Source organism: Syzygium oleosum, unplaced genomic scaffold (assembly GCF_021117445.2).
Source record: "Syzygium oleosum isolate NSW1041296 unplaced genomic scaffold, Sole_v2.1 Sole_v2.14, whole genome shotgun sequence".
Classification (NCBI taxonomy): domain Eukaryota; kingdom Viridiplantae; phylum Streptophyta; class Magnoliopsida; order Myrtales; family Myrtaceae; genus Syzygium; species Syzygium oleosum.
Window position 1 is genome coordinate 8,118,918 of NW_026607498.1, and position 22,165 is coordinate 8,141,082.

Consider the following 22,165-nt stretch of genomic DNA (forward strand, 5'->3'; position numbering starts at 1 on the left):
AAGTCGAAAAGTCACAGGTTTTATTTTTATTTTATTCTCAATCTCAGAGACCTTGATTAATCTACGAGTACAAATGATAGACTTGGGCTTAAATGTATGCTGGCTCTCTTGTTTCCCTGCTCACACCTGATGGAGCTATGGGGATAGTTTGCTCGATTGGCCGTTGACGCTTCTTTGGCGCCTTAAATAGAAGTTTCAACAATGAGAAAGACACGTTACAACTTCCCTTATTTTTCATAAAAAAAACAAAAAAAGGGGATAATTTTTTTCCCCGCACGCCTTGATTCTTGTAGGGTGGAAATACTAGGAAAATTGTCCAAAAAATCCCAAAACTATTGCACTTTTGCCAATTCAGTTCAAAACCTTTTTATTTTGCCAATTGAGTTATAAACTTTTCATTTCTTGCCAATTGAATCCGTCCGGCCAATTTTGGCCGGAAATCACTGATGTGGACGCCAGGCAGCCGCGTGGCGCTGACGTGGACATTTTTATATAATATTTTAATAATATTTTAATTTTTTATGTTTTTTTTCTTCTTTTTTTTTTTTTTCCTTTTCTCTGTTTTTTTTTTTTTCTGGATTTGAAGCTAGGGCAGACAAGGGTGGCTTGCCGGCCCTTGCTGGCCACGAGCAAGGGCCGACGAAGGTAGGCCGGCCACCTTCGCCGAACCTAACTTTAAAACCCAGAAAAAAAACATAGAAAAGAAAAAAAAACATAAGAGGTTTAGAAATTATTAAAATATTATATAAAAATGTCAATGTCAGTGCCACGTGGCAGCCCGACGTCGACATCAACGATTTCCAATTAAAACTGGCTGGATGAACTCAATTGACAAAAAATGAAAAGGTTTATGACTCAATTGGCAAAGTTAAAAGGTTTAGGACTGAATTGACAAAAGTGCAATAGATTTAAAACTTTTTGGACAATTTTCCCTAAAAAAAACCCGTGACAAAAGTGTGAGTGAGGGAGCAATGGAGTTGTCCCATGGATAGTTCGTCTTTTTCTTGTTTTTATGTGCAAGAGGAGTTCATTTTGGTTTGTACTTTGGAATTTAATAAAGTTTAGCTTTTGACGGAGATAAAGTGGCCCCCGAAAAGAGGGAAAACTGCCCTCCTAGTCATCACGCAACATCACTCGGCATCGTAAAAAGCATTGTCCGGGATGACAAAAAGCAGTTAACAAATGCACGTCGGCCAGTTGATCGCAATGAACACATGATGGAGGAGATTTTCCTTACTAGCATAATCATTAGAAGATTTCTTATTGCACGTCGTATCTGGAATTATACATCAGGTCACCAACAGGACATTTAATAGGTTAACCAGAAGCTAGAGCAATTGACTAATCTTAAAGGCTTATTCCGAGTATATTCGCCGCCTTCTTTTTCTAGCCTAAGTTTGTCTCCGTTCTAAGTCTCAGAAAGTGGTGACCTTTTTCTACACCGACGTCTAAATTCAGCAATACCTAATCGGAGGATGCCCAAAATCCTCGGCTATCAGTCAGTCGAGTCGGGGGATCCATAGCCATAAGGGTTCTTGCTGGCCCAGTTCCATTGATCTCGGCACATCTCCTCAATGCCATATTTGGCCCTACAATGACAGTCAAACCAATGTATGAGATAAGAGGGTGTAACGGTAAGTTATCTTTCACAGAAATCACGTGAAAATTTATATCAAAGTAAAGACTGAGAAGCCATTTCAATTAAGGGGATAGCTAGAATGATCGGCAAGCAGCAGATGCAACTCATTCAACTGGTAAAAGAGCAGACATAATACTTCCTAACTAGTCAGTAAAATCATAAATTCATTAGACCAATAATAAAACACTGAATGGCATTCTTTTCCACAGTCAAACTTGAGGCATAAAGCATAATCCAAGACAGCCCACTGAATGCTACTCTTTGTAGCTCCTCTTAATTGTGGAATTCGCAAGTAAAGGTCGACATTAGCAATGCTACCCTATAAGCTTTGCTTAGCACTATTAACTAACAAATTTCTTCATGCAGCCATTATATGGCCAAATACTTACTTCCAGTTCAATTCCCGTTCAGCCTTTTCTGTTGATGCATATACAATTTCAGCATCACCTGGTCGGCGCCCAGCCATAACAAGTGGAATTTTCTGGAACAGGAGAAAACATGAATGCGATAAACAGGTCGATGGAGAAATTAAGTCACCTCAAAAGGAATTTCGGAACAAGGAAAACATGATGAAAGTGGACACCAAGAAGGGATTCGACTCAATCGGATCAGATAATTGAGAGTGCTATCAAATATGACGACGTAAATACATAGAAATCTGTATGTGTTCTGGTGCATCATCCCGATCAACAGAAACATACCTTTCCAGACGCCTTCTCAAATGCAGCAACCATCTCCAGGACTGAAGTTCCCTTCCCTGTTCCCAGATTATACACCTCACACCCTGTCAACCAAGCGTGATCAGGAGAAGAGATTAATGAATTGACTTTCTAGTCAAAGCCCAGAATGTTGAAAGAATTAATTTAACATGTGGGTAGATTGTGCAGGGAAACATTCTTACACCTCCTGTTTAGGGCCCTTATATGAAATGTTCTGGTTGTGAAAAGACTTCATATTCGAATAAAATGCATGCAAATCATAAATTCGTCTTATGCACGGTTTTGAATCTGGTTTGTATGAAGGGAGGTTAGGTAACACCCTATTTGTGGAGGTGACAAAGAATGGTCACAACCATGCGGACACATCAAAATAAAATTTGAGTGACCAGCTACTGAATAGAAGCAGTACTTCAAATTAAAAAAATGTTCAAGTTCTCATACCTATGCCGGGTTCTTCAAGCTTTTGCAGTGCAGCAATGTGTCCATCGGCTAGATCAACAACATGGATGTAATCACGAACCTGAGATGACACACCCAGACTTGGGTTCAGAATGTAGAACAGATGATGCGTCGAGCATAAAATATTTGCTTGTTACTTTCTGTAGATGACATGAGCAAACTCAAAGAACAATAAACAATTAAATCAGGAAGACTCTGCATCCACAACTTGAGCACGGCAAAGATCAGTTGTGCACATCTGTTTACATATATAAATGAGATTGACTCCTATCATTAATGAGGTGCATGAAAAAGACATACAACTCATTATGGACCTCAAAAGTCATATTAATACAAGGGACAAAATCATGGCATGAAAAGACTGCATTAAAGTAATGAAGAACGTGTAAATACCATACCCCAGTACCATCCTTCGTTGAATAGTCTGTTCCATAAACTGTCAAAGCAGGCCGCCTTCCGACAGCAACTTGCTGCACAAATGGCATTAGATTGTTTGGGATCCCTCTGGGATCCTCACCAATGTAGCCGCTAGGATGTGCACCAACTGGATTGAAGTATCTTAACAACATTATCTTCCATTCAGAATCTGCCTGGTAAACATCACGGCATATTTCTTCAATGAAAAGCTGCAAGAACGGGCAATTGCGCTTGTATAAGATGTAGCAGAAATCAGGCAACCAAAAAGAAGTTGGAATAATTCCCCATAAGTACTAAAAGGGAAGTAGCAGGATAATAGGAAAGACATCATCCTTCTTTTTCCTTTTTTCATGTTTGTAATGGACACAATATACATCCTTGCCTTCATGCTTGTTATAGTATACTTATGAATATTAGTTAGTAATTAGTTGGTGGTCATCAATGAGATAACTAGGATCTTTGGGTGTCTTTCATGCTCTAGAAATAGAGCCATCTATGTAACTTTTTTATCAAATCACTTAGTAAAAATGTCGCCTTTGAGTATCTTCTCTCCCCTCTCTTAAAGATTCTAGAATATCAGAGCCATCAGGAAAGAAAGGGCCCGAATCAAAACTTGCCATCAGTCTTAAGAAAAAAGAACCTTTGGTTCTACTAAATGGTTTCTACTTTGACACTAAGACCACCGGCTTTCGTCATTCCAAGTCCTTTGTTTTTCGTCATCTGGTCTTCATGCTCGAAAGCAGCCATGACCGTTCGTCTTCAAGAGCAGTATCATTGTTCTTTGCTTGTCGTGGTGGCAGATCTGCTCGGTAATCTCGAAGAGCAGCGCTACCTCGTGAGCCGCTTATCTCTCTGTCGTCGTCAGGGAGAGTCATGGACAGCCTCATCAATATTGTCGTCGGCATCCTCGTGCTTGTGAAGTCAAGCCACTCTGTTATCTGGCTTCATTCCGCCATGCATCCTTCTTGATCGTGGTCATTGGTTCTGCTTCTCCATCAAAATCTAGCTACTGTCTTCGTTAGTTTGATGCTTTTAGTCTTGCATTTCTTTTTCATTTGTTTCCTATAATTTTGCATTCCTAAAGAAGAAAAACAAAACAAAAAAAAGTGCTATCTAGGGGCTGATATTGCTCCAATCTCCAAAACCTTATGTTGAGAAACTTCATAAATTTTTGGTCCTCTGAAATTTCTATCCGTTGTGAGACTCATCTTTGATTGTGAGCATCATTGACGAGCGGAGTTGCAGTCAAGGTTTTAGGCTGCTGTGAGTGCTGGAGTTCATCACACCTCCATTGAGCAATCAAAGTCAAGTGTCGTAAAGTGATGCAATTCAGTTTGCCACAATTCACGAAGTCATGTTCTCGCACGATTTTATATTTGCAATTTGAGGAAAAGAATGTTATCAACTTTCCGATCTCAATTTTCTTTAGCACTTTTGTCAAATCCGGAGTTGATATGGGTTACATTCAGTTTGTCGTGTAAGGTCTAGCTTGTACAATTGCCATCATCGTAAATCAACTTTGATATTTATGTCGATTATCTAGTGCAAGGTTCGGCTTACACGGCGCTTTGGTCACAGACTTTGGACAAAAGTTGCACCTATAAGATGTAAGCCAGGAAAGATGAGGTATATTAAAAATATTACTCAATTAGTTAGTAGGTGGTCATAAAGAAGGTAATTAGGGTTCTTGGGGGTCTCTTATGCTCTCTAAATAGAGTCATCTATGTACTCTTTTATCAAGTCATTTACTAAGGATATAGCCTTTGAGTATTTGCTCTCTGCCTCTCCCTTGAAGATTCTAGAATATTTACAATGCTAATCTCAAAAGCATGTTTAAGTTCTTTGCCAACAGTGCAATAAACCATCAAAAAGTCTTACTAACCAACTAATGCATGTCTTTTTGTTCGCGATCCGTTGCATGATATTATTACTAAGATGAAAAAATATTGTTCACTAACCTTGGTCCGTCCATATGGATTCATTGCACAAACAGGGAACTCCTCTGTACAGGGGACCTCCTTTGGCCAACCATAAACAGTAGCAGATGAGGAAAACACAAGCTGCGATATTTCACGAAAATCACATTTTTATTAATTAAAGAGAGATCATACAAGTGTGCATCTGTAAACTCACAGGTCGTGTACTTCGAGTGTGAAGAGATGCAGGAAAGACAGAAAGAAAAAGAAGAGAGCAAAGGAAACATGCACCAAAGGTGCAGATTAAGTGAGGACCACACATGAAATCAACACCTAATTTAGTTGCACTTCTCTCCACATAGGAACCAGCATACTGGTGTATCAATCGCAGAAATCTACTAGTCTAGCACATCAAACACCACAGACAGCAGCCACTTCAGTTTGGTCCATTAACATTAAGTTTCTTGCCTTTTTAAAAGTTTTCAGCCCAATTAACAATAGTCCAACAACCAGATTTCATTAACCCTGATACAAGATGAGGCACGCAACTTAACAGAAAAAAAATCCCAAAAGAAAGAACACAACCAATGAAATGATGCACAGTTGAGATAATCAAAGTACCACACCTTCTTACATCCATGGGCAGCCATGACTTCTAGCAAGGTGATGGTCCCAATGAGGTTATTATTGAAATAAAGCAGAGGCTTCTGCACACTTTCACCAACTGCTTTTAATCCAGCAAAGTGAATGACAGCATCAAATCTGGACAAAACAGGAGCCGACAGTCAAAAAAGCAACATTAAGGAGGAACAAAGAAGCCGCCTTTTCCAGTTCTCTATCATTTCACAACTCCTGAATTAAATGAATCAATTGTTACAGTTCTAAGTTTAGTCTTTCGAGCTCCAAATTCGAAGAATGCCCTGGGTCAGATTCTAACGGGCCGATGAAAACCACACACTACGCACATCATACGGGAGGTCCAGAAAACGGAACCAAATGACAAATAATCGCAATGTCATCTACGGATCGTACTTTGTCTCGGAGAACAATTTCTCCAGCGCCGGCTTGTCTCGGAGGTCAAGCTGCGGATGAAGAGCAGACAGTAAAGTCAGAGAGAGTCAATTGCAACCTTAAACACAACAAACACCGTTCGCATGAAAGCCAGCACAATCAACACGATCAAACGAGACGGAATCTCGCGGTACAGTGTTCCAACACCGGTCGCACTCGTCGCAAAATACCGAACCGCGAAATTCAAAAAAATCTCAGAAAATCGCAAGGAACGACCGGAGAACACGACATGACGAAGAAGCATACTTCCCAAATTTGAAACCGCCAAACATCCCCCGGCCACAACCCAGCGGCCGAGTCCTAGACTCGGCAAATACCGTGGGAAACGAGAAAGAAAAAAAACACAAGAAAGGAGGCGGCGATGGTTTCGGACCTCGTGGAAGGAGAGGCCGGGGCCGTGCTCGCCGGCGAGCTCCCGGACCCTGTCGAGGGCGGTGCGGGAGGAGTTGTCGAGGTTGTCGACGGCGGCGACGCGGAAGCCGCCGAGGAGGAGCTGGAGCACGGCGTGGCTGCCAATGTAGCCGGCGCCGCCCGTCACCAGCACGTTCTTCGCCATGCGCGCGTGTAGACTCTAGAGAGAGAGAGAGAGAGAAGGACGACGAGAAGGGGGGTCGAATTTGGTGCGTGCGCGAGTGGCGTTAACAGTGGTGGAGAAGGAGGAGGGAGGGAGGAATCGGGAGGAGCGCAATAAATGGAGAGCCGAAAAACCGAAGAAAAGAGGAAGATGCGTTTTTCGTTTTAGAGAGAGAGAGAGCGGGAGAGGGAGAGCGGGATAGCCACGTGGAGCGCGGCTTCTTTTCGTTTTGTTTTTTTTGTTTTGTTTTGTCTGGGCAGGAACGCGACGATTCTCTCTCTCTCTCTCTCTCTCTCTCGTCGTCTTCTTCTTCTCCCTAGCGGTCAGGTCACCAACCCTCTCTCCTTTCACTAGGCCCTTAGGGGGGCGGTGAATCATTGGTTTTGACCGCTCCCCGAGCGAGCCGTACGCCCAATTCTCGATCCGTATTTAATAGGGCCTAAATCGTTATATGAATTAATCGTGTTCGGTTAATAAATTATAAATAAATTTAAAATAGCAAAACTCAGAAAAGATAAAAATATAAATATACGTGTTAAATGGGTTCGCCCCTTGTGATTATCTCTTCACCCTTTACGAGAAAATAACGGATTCTTCGGACTGTTTCAGGTTCAGAAAAGTCACGTGTGAAAGAGCCCGCGAAATGAGTCCAGCTTCCGCTCTAAGCTAGGCTCGGCCAGAGTTTTCCGGGCCATCATGGGCTTTACCTATATTTCGTCGGGCGCCTTGAATCGGACGTTTCAACGGCGCGAGAGAGAGACACGTTTCAATTCCGTCCAAACTCTCTTTTTTTTTTTCATGGAAAAAAAAAAGACTGAAAAAAGGGGACGAATTTTTTATTTTTTTTTTACCCTACGTACCTTTATTCTCGTGGGGGTGGCAAAGCCCGGGAAGAAAGTGCGAGGGAGGGGCGCAATGGAGTTGTCCCATCCGTGGACAAGTGTGCCTCTCTGTCTCTTGTTTTTGTCCGCAAGAGGAGTTCATTTTGGCTTGTGCTTGGAATTCAATAAAGCTTTTTCAGCTTTTGATGGGGATAAAAAAGTGGCCCCTTCTCCCTTAAAAGAGGGAGGAAAAAACTTAAAAAGAAGAAGAAAATTAAAAGCTGTGCACTTTCGCTCCGTTACGTAACTGCTCTCCAACGCTGTCTTCCCCTTCTTTTGCTCCAAGGTCGGAACCTTCTTTTGCATGGCAAAAAATTGCAAGATAAAGCAAAAGTGAGTCTTTTACTCGGATCGGATTCCCTTCACCTTTCTCTTCTCGCGGCATCACCGGGGGGGCGGTTCCGACAATTTTGACTGGATCATTGTCGTGACAAAAGAATCTTTTTAGAGCTCAGAGATGAAAAGAGGAAAAAAAAATGGAGGGGGAATGGAGGTGCGGGGAATCGAACCCCGTGCCTCTCGCATGCGAAGCGAGCGCTCTACCATATGAGCTACACCCCCCTTGTTGGCTCTCTTGGGTTACGCATTGATTTCATTTTATATTCTTGTACGTATATACTCTAGTTTTCTCATGCTATAAAGATCCCCACCCTTCGTGGGTATCGAAGGCCGAGCAAATTAAAGCTTAAGCATCGTCGAATATACCCCTTCTATTCGCAATCACGTTACTTTCTCAAATGTAAAGGGAATCGAGTGCTCAAATTGTGGTCGCGACGCTTGTTTTCTCGACTTTTTATAGACCGCAACTGGGGGGACCCTGTTAAACATCACGTTGCGTTAAAAATGCGAATGGTTTGAGACAACATCGGACATTGCACGAGCGAGAGCAGTGACTCCTTTTACCTACCAGCAATTCATTCTGGTTATAGCTGAAAGAAAAGGAGGAGAGAGCAGCCTGGCAAACGAAGTTTGCCAATGACAACATCGGACATTCTGGTTAGCTCAATGCACTCTTTTCTAATCGACCAGCGTTGGGCTACGCACAGCACAAGCTCGACGCCCAAGCTCGCGATCTAGGATCCGAAATGTACGAGCGGGTCATCGTTCTTCGTCCAGACAAGGCACGATGCAATGTATCGATCGCTGCAGCAAGATGATAATCTCAAAAGAGCAGACAAAAGCAAGACATGGACAAGCTTGCAAAGGGGGAATCAACAAAACTGCAATACTTCATCAATTGAATCAATTCGAAAAATCTGATGACATAAATTATTGCTAGAGAGCTCCAGCCATGTCGATTGTTTATGGAGATTCATGTGGGCACTCTGCCTCAACAGAATTATTAAATTTTATTCTCGATCTTATGATTCTAATTCCCCCTCTTCATGTTGGGTCTAAATGCCCGGGAAACAATAAAAAGGCAAAAAATCTGACTAGTTGACTCCATAGATCCACTTCTCCGCGTTGCTTGTGTAATTCACCAATTCCTCTGGCTTGAACCACAAGCTGATCTCGTCCTTGGCAGTCTCCGGGCCATCGCTTCCGTGGATGATGTTCCTGCATTTGACGGCCGCAGATGAAGTCAGTTTTTGGCAAACCAAACAACGTACTGACACGATCCAAACGGAAATTTTAAAGAGAAAAAGGTAACGATATTTCTCTGTAATCGCACAAGGGCATGAAGCGGGTATGATATGTCAGCAAAGCCTGCCGAATTCATGTCCATACCTTCCAACTACTACTGCGAGATCCCCTCTGATCGTGCCTGGTTCTGATTTCTGGGGATCGGTCGCCCCGATAAGTTTCCTACCATACTTTATCACTCCCTCACCTTCCCAGACCTGCGCAGTCACAAGATGGAATCAGAAATTGATAAACAAGATGACGAGACAACTGGGTTAGTAAGCTCAGAGCATGTGTCTAACCATAGCAAGAACCGGGCCGGAGCTGAGGAAGTCGCAAAGCCCATTGAAGAATGGCCTTTCTTTGAGGTCATGATAATGCTTCTGTGCAAAGTCCTTTGAGGGCACCACTATTTTGATGGCAACTAGCTTAAATCCTTTCCTCTCAAAACGTGAGATGATCTCTGAAATCTGGAACAAAGAGAATCATTTGTATTGGACATGATGGCAGAATCATTGTCCCAAGCAAAGAGATGCATTCCAGATAGAAGAATTTGTGAACACAGAAACCAGCATATAGAGATGGAATTACGTAAATGCTGAGCCTATAAATGGATTTTAAACCAAAAAACTCACTGGGATTTTAACACATCAACATGAATACAGCTTTTAAAAGTTATTCAATACAGCTCACAGTCGGAAGATTTTCTGCCGAAGCAATAGTGCATAGGAACGACTACTGATGAAGAGATTATTTTACCAGCCCCCTCTGTACTCCATCGGGTTTGATAGCAATGAAAGTGCGCTCCAGCTGTGTTCAGATCAGGAGATTTTTTTTGGTAAGGGCAGATCAGGAGATTTTATCTCAGGAATAATAAAGAAAGCAAGAGATTAAAGATGCCACAAAATTGAAATCAGAGATTGGATCAGATGGTTATTACATACCTCAGCAGCATAAGCCTCCTGCTCCTGGAGCATGTAAACTACAGAAAAATGGAAGAATTACAAGTGAGATGCAATCCCTCTTTTTTTATTTACTTTGTTAGGATGCATCAAGGGATTCTATAGCCAGCGCACACAGCCATTCAACAGTCAAAAGCCATTAACTCTGTGCACATGGATACTCATGCCCATGCATCTACCCCCCAAGAATAGAAATCCCACCCTGTTGCCACAATATGCAGACCAGAGAGAGAGAGACAGAGGGAGAGGAATGGATTGAAAGAGGAACGAGGAAGTCAATAACAAAATGCAACGGATCCAACATGGGTGTGTCATGAGTGATGACAATACGGATTCCGGATAAATGTCAGGAGTAAATCAAATCGACCAAGCTAAGAATACATGGAGTTTCCCAACTCAATGTTGTCATCCTGGTTACCATGCAGGAGCACAGCAGATTTAATGTGGAAGAGGTTCCGGATGCCTGTTGCCAAATCTCCAGCAACAGACAAGGCTCCTCTTCCTATTTCCTCGAATACCTAAACAATAATTCGCCACTTGGAACACTCTGTTTGACTTGCATAGCAACAGAACAGCAAAGAAGCCAACAGAGTAGGGAGTAGCTGGATGATGAGTTCAGTGAGGAAACCTGCAGCGGGAAGTGCAAGAGCTCCGGTTATCCATCCTCTAGATGCATTTTCCGAACCAGCCCGGGCAAAACTTGAAGATAAGATTGATGACTTGCCAGCGATCGTGACTGCCGCAGCTGCCACAGCTGCTCTTCCCTCTGCAAGGGAATCGAGTATGAGAGAACATCAATGCACAAAAATCACACGGATCTAGATATCAAGTAGCCATACAACGTGTCATGGAATTTGCTCATTATGCGAGCCAGGCCCGTTGGAGGAGAGATGGAGCTAGAACATTTGTGCAGCGGGTGCAAATTTTAGCACTCAATACAACCACCCAGCATAATTAGGGGTGTCCATGTCTAAGAAGGTGGGGTTCAAGTACACAAATCAGACACAAAAAAAAAAGTACACATAAGAGAAGAAGGACCCATCCGGCGGGGACCACGCTTCAGTCACCTAACAGAGCAAACGTTCGCGTAAATTCCCCAGTTTTGTCATCCAGTGAAGCAGCAAAACAATGCTGCTCATCGGCGTGGTAATAAAAACTGCAAGAAGTTAGGCGAATCGCATGAAGCCTGACTAATGGAAGAGCACAAAATTCGCAAAGGTTGGATCTTTCATGCACTTCGCAGTAAAAATCTCGCAGTGATCAGACGTCAGCACGGCAGGAACCCAGATTGACTCGAACTCGACAACGACTCGCAACGACAACACACCCACAAAAGCACCATCCATCTCCGAATCAATGCCATGCTAAAAACGATAGCCAGAGAACTCACGCCCAGAATTCCCATAATTCACCATCAAAACAACACGTCAAAACTTCACCCATCTACAACCCTGCTACAGCAGAATCACGGGTTCAGCTCCGAACAGAGGCTACGATACCCACCCGAGAAAAGAAAAAAGACAGACAAAAGCGAGTCAGCACTCGCAACAACAAGACACCCACGAACCCACCATTCATTTCCGAATCAACGCCACGTTAAAAAACGATAGCCAGATAACTCGCGCTCGGCCTCCCCCTAATGCCCACAGAAACGACGAAGCTCTCGTTTCGCCGGAATTCCCATAATTCACCATAAAAAAAAAAAAAAAAAGCTCGTCAAAAACTTTCACCCGTCAGAGAACAAGACAGACACGAAACGCGAGTCAACACACGCGGAGGCGAACCAGGAGGAACCGGTACCGGAGCAGAAGCTCGAGCGCTTGGAAGCGGAGAGGAGGGCCCTCGCGGCGGCTCGGGAGGCCGATCTGCAAATCTGGGAGCTCATCCTGCTAGAGACGGAGATTCGTTGCAGGGGAACAGTGAGCCAATGAGAGTATGATGATGATGATGATGAAGATGAGGGGGAGGTGTTTGGGGGGTTTTATTTACGTGTGGTTGAGTCAAACCCTAGACCGATCTGTTGGGGACGGGGAGATGCGATCTCGTCCGTCCAAACCAACTACCTCAACTTCAAGGCTCCCGCAAAGGTTGGCTAACCGTCCGGTTCGTTCGGTTTCGGGACCTTAAAATAAAAAAAAATGAGGTCGGATTATATTTTATCCCGGCGCTCGTGCTTATATACAGTTTTTCGTTTTGGTAAACGGGTTCATTCCATTAATAAACGATAGTTGTTATGGGGGAAAATTTTACAGAAAGGAGAATGCAAAAATTGTCCACGTCAGCGTCGGTTGTGCCACGTAACGACTATATTGACAATCGTCATCAATTTCACGAGCAATGTTCACGTCATCAATTTCCGGCCAAAATCGGACGGAACGGTTATGTTGACAAATCATCAAAAGGTTTAAAACTCAATTGATAAGATCGAAAGGTTTATAATTGAATTTGCACAAGTGCAACATGTTTAGGGCTTTTTTTTTTGGTAATTTTCCCTATATAATGTTTCCCGGTATGAAAAATATTCTACACCGGCAATGTATCTTATACAAATCTTGCATTTTATTGAGGATGTTAAAAGAGGATCACAAGATGTGTGCAAGGCGAACATATAGAGTTTGAATTCTTATATATTTGTGTCATTTTGGGCTTCGAGTTAATCAATTTCTACTACCGTACGTGAACATTAGTACGTTTAAAAAATCGTCTATCCTAATTGTACCGTAGATTCTTATTACTTGTAAAATCAAAGTTAATCGTTTTTTTTTAATATTCGAGAGATCACTTAAAATATAAATTTTATAAATGAAGTTTTGTATAGCTAGCATTCCATATTTGCTCTATTTGGTGCACTTGAGTCCCTTATCATTATATTATCATGGCTACTACTATTAATACCATTATATCATCATCATCATTATTTTGACGACGAAAGTCATGCACATGCTTTTTGAATGTTAACACTGTCACCATAAGTTCATTATTTTTTTCAATCATTGATTGTATTTAAATAACCTAATTACACTTTTGTCGCTTTTTATATATGATTTAGCAAAATCCCAGAAATGATACTTTTCTTCCGTGAGAGTCTCGTGAAATTAAAAAAGCTCCTCTTCTCGTTATGTAATGAATTGATAAAAAGGAACGAATTTATTACTAAACTCGTTAACGCTAAACAATTACATAACGAGAATCCATAATCATTCATGTATTGAATTTTCTTGTGAAAAATCCTAATCAATACTTCGAAAAATCGATTAATTTCCTCTGTTCGTGTACTTTTCATTCTTTGGTTACTCGTTACTACGACGACGAACAAGTTATTTCAAATGGAGTTTGGTGATTACGAATCCTGATTTTTTTTGGCTATATCTCTAGCTCACGTGTTACACGTTGCATGAAAAGCATGCACACCGTAAAGTATTGAAAGCGAACTGTTGCTGGGTGTCCCACCTCATATAAAGAAGATCACCAAGACAAGGCAAGCTGATTCGAGTGTGTTTGAGGTGCAACGTGCGTGATTATCATGTTTAAGTCACATGTAGGTTTCATCAGTAAGTTCTTCAATAGCGGTTTAGTGTCATGTCCTATGATGCTAAGTAACATAGAAGCACTCCTCGTTAGAAGAGGGAGCGATCACGATATCGGCAATTTTTCTAGCCATTTGATAGTCGCTTAATTAGTCCGCTTCTCACGGAAGACTACATCACCGAGTCTGCTGCGTTTCATGCTTCTCCTAGAGCAGAACTCATCTGTAGATGCCGCGAACACCGAAACAAGACGAGAGACAATTGAGATACTTCAGATTGAAAAGAAAGCGCTTTGCCGCTCATTAGAAGTCGCAAATCCGCGACTTTGAGTATGAAACAGAAGAAGCATATCTTTATTGTTGTGCTTCCACCGAAGCAGACATTTGCGTTTTGTCAAAGGAGCACAAGACCTGAAAAAGGGAGCTAAGGGACAATTGTTTCTTTTGTATTGAGGGCACTTGAAAAATTCGAATCAGATGTCCAAGGAGATACATTTAAACAGAGGGAAAAAGAGTCCTGTGTCAACAGTCCAGCATTTGAAGGTGGAATTTCGTTTCCAAGAGGGATGTGATTGGTTTCTAAAAGGCCTTATTATAGATTTGCTTAATCGGCAAACAAGAATGCTATCCTTATGTACACAAATACAATGCATAAATCCTAAGTTACAAGTATAAGACATTGGACTAAAGGTGTACGACTGTCAACTTCGAGCTATATGTACAGCTTCTTGCAGTAACATTACGAATGATCTCCATTGGGAAGTTTCGTATCGGACTTCGACTTGCAGTCGGCTTGTAGGGCGGCCAACCAAGAGTCCACCTGACAACATGAAAGAATGAGTCGTCCAGCTATTAATGGCAACATGCCGACAAGTTCTGATAACCGAGCTGCTTTTTACTTTTAGCTTAATGAATAGCATCGATGAAAACAATTTCAAGCTTCGTCCGTCCCTACCTATTTACTCGTGTATGAATCGATCCCAAAACCTCGGTACAGCAAGCGGAGGACATCAGATAGTCTAACTGAGACTTTTGATTAAATCAAGTAGAGGAAAGAATATGCTTTACCCAACTTTTTCTCTCCACCCAGAGGTGGAGATGTAAATAACTAGAAAAAGCAGATGCAATACTTTGTTTAGTGGAGAGCTCATCATACCAGACCTAATCCATATTATATCCACCATGCTATCTTCTTCAATCTATGTTGATATTTATTTACTTGCTGTGCTCTTTTAATCACCTTATAATAACTCAGGCTTTACTGGAGGGGAAAAGAAAGATTATCCGAAACTTCAACCTGCTTCTGTGTGTTGCAGTAAATGTTCTTATGCTGCCAATTGAGGCATTTTATACTACATATTCACCAATAACTAATGAATCTGAAACAAATGGAGCACCGAATCTGAACTCAGGGAATTGTAGGGAAAAATGCTGGAAATACCTGTATTTTGGAAGCACTTGAGCACTCATATCTCAATCCTTGCCTAGTTAATATATAGAAGGAGTATTGCGTGTCATCTTCTCTTGTGAAGCATGGCAAGGGACCCACTTCAACAAAATCAGATAGCAGAGCGGAGTCCTGAGGACTTAAATCTACATAAAGTTTTGTTCAGTGTTGTCAGAGAACAAGATTTATAAATACTATTGAATCACTCCTTTATCTTTCTTCTACTTTCCACTATAAATCCAATTCTAGATTATTACGATATGTTGTCACCTATTGTGAACTGAAATTCGAAGGGCACAGCGGAATGTGGCACAAAGTCACAAAATCAACTCTTATCATACATAGACATATGGATGTGAAATGACAAGCTGTGTCCAGAAAGAAGAATTCTAGTAAAGTATGAAGTATCACCCTTCAATACAATAGTAGCAGTAAAGAATTTTGAACATTTGAATCTCACTGCAGTATGTTTTCTTAAACATTTATAACATAACAAATTTACATTTTAGACTACAGGAAGTAAAAAGGCATCTAGTAACTATCATTTCTAAGAAAGAAAAAACTAGCAGTGTTAAATCATGTGCTTATGTCAATCAAAAAAACAAAAATCATGTGCTTATGCTCATTCCATGAGTGGAATGAGAGTAATGCCTTTTAACGGGATTGCTCTGTCTCTCTACTGGATGTATTGAAGCCACAGAATTTGTCGAAGAATAGGTATCACTTATAAAGATAACATCAAGACTTTTTTAAAACCATTCACCGAAGATGGACTTAATATCCCTGAACAGGAGAAGATATGAATGTACCTGTACAAACCATATAAAAAAAGATGCATGTTCCATGGAGAACGACAAAGCGTGGAAGCCAGTCATCGACATCTGTATCATCAATAGGAGGAGGTTCTCCTGGCAGCGGCTTCCATCTCTGCAAGAAATAAAAAGGGTTTAAGAAAGCTGTTAACTGCCACCAGGTCCACGTAGTATTTGCTTTTGTTAAATCTAGATATGCTGGGAGTTGTTAGTACAGTTCTAATGTGCAGGTAGCCGGACAGACGAGCAGACCGTAATATCTCATCTACTTGTTCCAACCTGTGTAACAGAGAAGAAATCTTCGTCACAGACTAAATTATTATAAGTATTGAGGAATGTTTAATTTCTTGCTTCCAGAAGTGCAACACAATGAACTGCTTATGCCTGCATTTATGCATGACTTAGTGGGGTGAAGTTGAGAACATGATGATGATTTAGAAGAAAATACAATACAATGGTCATGACATAGAGAACAACGAAACGGCGAAAGTCTAAGTTTGGTTCGCCTTACTGTGCTTTCAAGTGGGCCTCCCTCTCTTCTAGATCGGCGAGTTGTGTTCTAAGTGATTCAAGTTCAGCAGCAGTTAGCTCAACCTGCAAATACAGTTGCCAGTGAAATTTGGGTTCTTCATAATTGCTAACTGCCTACCCAGGTAAGAACTCATGTACCAACCTTTTCCTGACCATCTGCACCAGATCCCCATGGCAGGCCCTTTAGATTCAACAAGTTCAACATGAAACCCGCACTTCTATAACGTTTCTTTGGCCAAAAATAGCTGTCGGACCTATGCTAAATCAGAATAAGAAGGCTGAAACTAAACCGAACAGATTACAACCTTTTCTTTTTTCCAAATTCTTTTCCTGTTCTGATTTAAAAGGATGTACCTCAAACAATTTTCCGTCCTTGACGGCGATTTGACTGAAGGTTTGTTTGGAGGAGAAGAGTCTTCACTTGTTGACGGCTGGAAATAATCTGGGATAACCTTTATTTTCCCGATAGCATCATCCATCAAGCATCAGATATTTCCACAATAAGGTAAAGTCCAGACGACCTGAACCAGAAGATAACATGCAAAATGAGAGAAGTCCTGTAACAGGGGATAAGCCATGTCCTACTTTGCTCTAAACTGCCAATAGCTCAACTAAAACCACATTGTTGACTCTTCACTTCAGCAAAAACACTTATGTGGATGTGATGAATGAGGAGTTGAGAAAAGCAGATTCCAAGGGACTGAGGCATTTGAATGTGTAGCACCATGTTGTACCCAAAAACTAGATTTATCCTTTAAGGTTTAGTAAGGTAGTCTCATTTCCTTGAACCTCTTTGCAAATTACCTCAATTTAGGATTTTCCTTCAGAAACTTGTGTTCTAAAAATATTCCCAGAAAACCAGAATTTATCAAAGTTAACCCTTTGATCTACGCCTCCCATCAATACCAAGTTGTTCACTGTGTCAAAACCTCAAGAACTATTTGGAGAACTGGCAGCTTTGTAAGCTTTTATACCATTTGATTTGGTTCAAATACCAAGTCTTTTATGTGTTGTGGACTGGGGTCTGTTTCTACTAGTTAAACTTAAGTACCCCACACTTTCTGAACACGAGATCTGTCATTATCATTTCTAGCATTAACCTTGAAAATCACCAATCCCCCCTCTTAGGACGTACATGAGTCACATGAGTTGCGTGAGAAATCAAGCTAGATCAAGCTCGAGTATCTAGCCGTGCATTATTGCCCTGAGCCAAGGTCGAGTATTAATCTGCTTTGACTTAATACGGATCATACTGCAACTTCAGCGGCATTCACTGATAGTTCTGATGCTGGAATTCTTTCTAATAAAGTTATCCAATATAGGTTTGCAGATAATCAACCCAATAAGCTATCATCATGTTCACTGATGGACCCAAAGGGCAGCTGGCAGGGCCGTCGCCCCCGCAGTACTAGGTTCTACAATTTGTGAAATCTCAGGTGATATTTCTCTGCTTCAAACCCACCCTCCTCCTCTCAACTGGCCGCAAAAGCTAAGAAAGGAGGGAAGAAAAGCACGAAGATATCCGAAGGTTTTAATCTCCCTCCCCCGCTCCATAATCTGAGTTTCTGCATCCACCAGTTTGATCTAATTCTTTCGATCATCGAAAACACCAAAACTTCTGCAATCTATGCATCAACCGTATCAGTATATTTCTTTTCTGACCCACAATCCTACATTGTCATTGCCCATCGGACAATTAAGCAAGGCACAACAACGAAGCAAGTTCCACGCGATCCCTTATCACCAGAACAGAGTTTCAAGAACCGAGTAATGAGAAAAGCACGCAAATCCTCGTCCCGGGAACCAAGATACACTCGGCACGACACCAAATCAGTCAAATCGCTTCGACGAAAGTAAACCCACCAAACTAATACGCCAATAATTAAAAGAGGAAACTTCAAGGGAAACATGAACTCAACTACCAGACCAAACACAGCTCATCAGAAAGCGCACATCTTGATTAAAGCAGAGCGCAAATCACGAGATACAGAAAGAAGGGCGCGATCGACAAACTCACAGGAACATCAGCAGATTCCCCCCCCACGAAGTCCACAGCTCCAACAAGACCCGCAGATCAATCAGTATCAACTCAACCGGGGATCAATCGCAGCACACCCTCGAAAACCCCCCCCTAGATCGACAGGAGCGCCAATCGATACCGCCTTCCCCGGCATGAAACGGAGCTGGCGGAAAACGTGATCCGTAAGAAAGACTTTAAGCAGGACTAAACGAAAGCCAGCATCCCTCACGCAAAGCAGCAAAATTCAATCAGAAGCAAGAAAACGGAGAGAGCAAACAGAGAGAGCGCGGGAGGGGATAAGGAGGAATACCGTACGACCTTGAAAGAGACCCCTTTTCACGGCGGCGGAAGGGGAGCTGGGAGGAAGGAACCGAGGAGGAAAGTGACGGTGGGTGGGTTCTTGATGTTTTTACGGGAAAGCGGATTGACCAACCGCGAGAAAGTGACGAGAGAGAGCAGCGACGCAGATGGAGACTGGTCGGTACAAAGGCTACAGAGGCAGTTTTACCTGGGCGGGTTTTCCTATTGGCGGGTGGGGAAATGACCGGAATGCCCCCGGTCGGGCTGTTTTCCTCGTCCTCCCCGCCCCGAAAACCGAGGCCGACACGGTTTGGGGGTTGCTGCCCCGGTCTGGGGATTCGGAGGAGCCGAGGATTACGTGCGCGCGCTTCGGGGATAACGATCTTCCAAACCGTGGATTGAAAAGTTACTGTCGTTATTGATTATATAATATACGTCTTAATATTTTTCTTTGTTAATTAATTGTTTTGAATTATATAGAGACTAAATACATGAAAATGTTAAGTGTCTTGTGATCTACTTTTAATAATCGAAATAATTTCTTAGGTTAATACCATGAAAAACCTTAAACTGGTACATTTGTGAAAAATTTATTCCAAAACTGATATTTGGGTCACCAAAAATTCTAAACTGGTACACGTGACATATTTACTTTGAACTAATTTTTGTGTTACCAAAAATCTCAGACTAGTACACCGATGACAAATTTACACTATGTTAGTTTCCGTCAAATTTTACCGTGAAATTGTTGAGCTGGATGACACATGGTAATAACTCAGTTGACATAGCAAATCAATGTGGAAATTCATAACTCTCTATTTATTTCTTCAATTAGCCCTAATTTTAAGACATTTAGGAAAGCGTGCTCGAACAAGTTCTGATGCCTAGTCACGAAGATGAAGATGACAATGAAGGAGAGTGCTCAATGAAGAGGAAGACGAAAAAGAATCGAAGTGCTTTGTGAGAGAGATCGGAATGACCCTAATTGTTTTCAAATGCCATAATTTTGATATTTTTTTTAATTATTCAAATGTTATTAAAATGATGTCCAAGTCAGCGTCGGCAATGCCACATAGGACCCAGCCATACCATAAAGGACGGTTAGCACCCACATCGGTAATTTCCAGCCTAAATTGGGCATATAGACTGAATTAGTACTGATGGAAAAGGGAAAATTGTCAAAAATATCATAAACCTATTGCACTTTTACCAATTTAGTCATAAACCTTTCAAGTTTGCCAATTGAATCATAAATCTTTTTACTTCTTGCCAATTGAATCCATCCGGCCATTTTGCCCGCTTGGAGCTGACATGAACGCTGGGCATTCGGCTAATGCTAACGTGAAATTTTTTAAAATATTTTTTATTTTTTTTCTGGCTTCTTCTCTCTGATCGGTCGCCGGACTGGCCAAAGGCAAGGGCCCTTTTGGCAAAGCTTGCCCTCGCCAGTGGGCGGTGACCATTGGTGAGGGTGAGCCTCATCCGCCCCTGGCCTTACCCACATTTGGTGAGCCCAACCTCGCCGGGAGACCTAAGCGACGGCAAGGTTCAACCTTGCCCAGCTAGGAGCCGACGAGGCTTGCCCTCAGCAGTGGCTAGTGGGGGCGAGCTTTGCTAAAGGCCGGCGAAGTTGCCTCTAGTCGGAAAGAAGCTCGGAAGAAAAAAATACAAAAAAATAAAATTAAAAAATATATTATAATATTAACAAATTGCCACATCGGTGTTGACCAGACGATCGGCGCCGGCCAGCGTCCACGTCAGCTCCGGTCGGTCAAAATTGACTTGATGGAGTGAGTTGATACAAATGCAAAAGGTTTATAATTGAATTGGCAAACTTAAAAAGTTTAGTATTGAATTTATAAAAGTACAATATGTTTATGACTTTTTAGACAATTTTCCCCAATGTGAAAAGGTTTATGACTAAATTGGTTTTATTGAAAGGTTTATAATCGAATTGGTAGAAATTCAATGGGTTTATGACTTTTTTATACTTTTCCTGAGGTAGGTACTCCACGAAAATCTGCTTGATAAAAATGTAGGTTAGTGCATTAGAATATATCTCCACCGTTTCCCATTTCGAACTTCAAAACCATTTTTTCTCGAAAGCAACTGGCCTAATTCATTCAATCATCTCCAATCGAAATTTTTCCATAATCGGGTCAACCCGTAATCCAACCTGTCGGCCCATGCAGAACAGAAGCGTGTCCAAAAACCACCAGTACAAGAAGCCCGCAATCCAAATTCCAACGTACCACTTCTGCTTTGTACTCGTGGGGCTCCTGTACCGGTGGGTCTTTTCCCATACTCCACAAAAAATTATCCAATCAACATAGGCACACTCTTGTGGCCAGGATTTAAAGGACATCAACTCCCCTACTCGGCCATCAACCATGGCTTCCACTCTCCCCAACCTCCACCCTCCTTCCCTCAGGTCCGCATTCCTTGGCGGCAGCGCCGCCCGCCTCCGCAAGCCGTCTGCCACATTTCCGAAGCACGGCCGGTCGACGATCCACTCGAGACCGTGCGCTGCTAAGTTTGACCTCTCTGAGATACTCGGCGGGCGAGGCCTCTGCAATGGCGAGAAGGGCATTGAGCAAGAGCTCAAGCGAACCGTTGGAGAACCGTCCCCGTCGTCTGATGTTGAGAAGCCCGCGGGAATTGAAGAGCCGTCTCCGTCTTCGGACGGTGGAAAGCTCGCCGGAGATGCGGTATCTGCGGCGGAGAGCGTCTCTGAAGATGCATTCGAGAAGGAACTCATGGGGTTGACTGGAGGATTCCCCGGCGGTGAGAAGGGACTGCAGTCTTTCATTGAGAAGAATCCACCACCGCCGAAGAAATCGGCCGAGAAGATGAGTTCAGCGGCAGTGCCAAGCTTGAAGAAGCCGAAGGCACCGGAGCTGCCGCTTCTGATGCCCGGAATGATTGCGCTCGTGAAGAACCCAAACAACCCGTACTACATGTACTGCGGGATCGTGCAGAGGATCACCGATGGAAAAGCTGGGGTGTTGTTTGAAGGAGGGAATTGGGATCGGTTGATAACTTTCAATTTGGACGAGCTGGAGAGGAGAGAGAAAGGACCTCCCATGAACAGTCCTAGGTCTGTGATGTTGGAGAATCTCATTCAGAACAAACCTTGAATTCATGTTCTTTAGCATCTCTGCTTGAGTATGTATGCATATTACTGAGAATATGATTTAGTACTTAAAAGGTTCAAACTTGGAAATATGTCTGTCTCCGAGTGTCCCCAAACATCATGCCTAGAGTTAGA

The 22,165-nt window shown here is 42.3% G+C and overlaps 3 protein-coding genes and 1 non-coding gene across 4 annotated transcripts; 1 reads left to right on the forward strand and 3 right to left on the reverse strand.

The window, feature by feature from the left end:
• Positions 1–1,237: 1,237 nt before the first annotated feature.
• Positions 1,238–6,892, reverse strand: LOC115688454 (UDP-glucose 4-epimerase GEPI48-like). The gene is made up of 9 exons (XM_030614270.2): positions 6,595–6,892; positions 6,183–6,232; positions 5,777–5,912; positions 5,193–5,294; positions 3,216–3,443; positions 2,800–2,878; positions 2,341–2,423; positions 2,029–2,120; positions 1,238–1,589 (listed from the first exon to the last, which is right to left on the reverse strand). Exons 1-9 carry the CDS (start codon positions 6,775–6,777, stop codon positions 1,496–1,498), a joined length of 1,047 nt encoding a protein of 348 aa, XP_030470130.2. The 5' UTR covers positions 6,778–6,892; the 3' UTR covers positions 1,238–1,495.
• Positions 6,893–8,164: 1,272 nt separating this feature from the next.
• TRNAA-CGC (transfer RNA alanine (anticodon CGC)) lies at positions 8,165–8,237 on the reverse strand. Its single transcript has one exon. It is a non-coding gene; the product is annotated as a tRNA-Ala (tRNA).
• A 650-nt stretch (positions 8,238–8,887) lies between these two features.
• On the reverse strand, positions 8,888–18,861 carry LOC115688456 (nucleoside diphosphate kinase III, chloroplastic/mitochondrial). Its single transcript, XM_030614273.2, has 15 exons — positions 18,595–18,861; positions 16,932–17,098; positions 16,720–16,831; positions 16,558–16,640; positions 16,262–16,325; positions 16,044–16,161; positions 15,229–15,380; positions 14,564–14,607; positions 12,062–12,141; positions 10,890–11,027; positions 10,244–10,281; positions 10,059–10,109; positions 9,602–9,769; positions 9,405–9,517; positions 8,888–9,233 (listed from the first exon to the last, which is right to left on the reverse strand). The coding sequence occupies exons 2-15, from the start codon at positions 17,054–17,056 to the stop codon at positions 9,110–9,112; spliced, it is 1,410 nt and encodes a 469-aa protein (XP_030470133.1). The 5' UTR covers positions 17,057–17,098; positions 18,595–18,861; the 3' UTR covers positions 8,888–9,109.
• Positions 18,862–21,241: 2,380 nt separating this feature from the next.
• On the forward strand, positions 21,242–22,120 carry LOC115688510 (NAD(P)H-quinone oxidoreductase subunit S, chloroplastic). The gene has a single exon (XM_030614335.2). The coding sequence runs from the start codon at positions 21,288–21,290 to the stop codon at positions 22,032–22,034; it is 747 nt and encodes a 248-aa protein (XP_030470195.1). The 5' UTR covers positions 21,242–21,287; the 3' UTR covers positions 22,035–22,120.
• The last annotated feature ends 45 nt before the right edge of the window (positions 22,121–22,165 follow it).

Bases quoted from the DNA above. Each gene is read 5' to 3' on its own strand.
- LOC115688454 (XM_030614270.2), bottom strand. From the start codon at position 6,777: ATGGCGAAGAACGTGCTGGTGACGGGCGGCGCCGGCTACATTGGCAGC. The intron at 3,444-5,192 runs GTTAGTGAACAA...CCGTTCTTGCAG, and splicing joins ATCCATATGGACGGACCAAG to CTTTTCATTGAAGAAATATG. The intron at 2,424-2,799 runs GTATGAGAACTT...CTTGGTTGACAG, and splicing joins GCTTGAAGAACCCGGCATAG to GGTGTGAGGTGTATAATCTG.
- LOC115688510 (XM_030614335.2), top strand. From the start codon at position 21,288: ATGGCTTCCACTCTCCCCAACCTCCACCCTCCTTCCCTCAGGTCCGCA.
- LOC115688456 (XM_030614273.2), bottom strand. From the start codon at position 17,056: ATGGATGATGCTATCGGGAAAATAAAGGTTATCCCAGATTATTTCCAG. The intron at 10,282-10,889 runs GTTTCCTCACTG...ATTTTTCTGTAG, and splicing joins TCTTGCACTTCCCGCTGCAG to TTTACATGCTCCAGGAGCAG. The intron at 10,110-10,243 runs GTATGTAATAAC...ATCTGAACACAG, and splicing joins AGGAGGCTTATGCTGCTGAG to CTGGAGCGCACTTTCATTGC.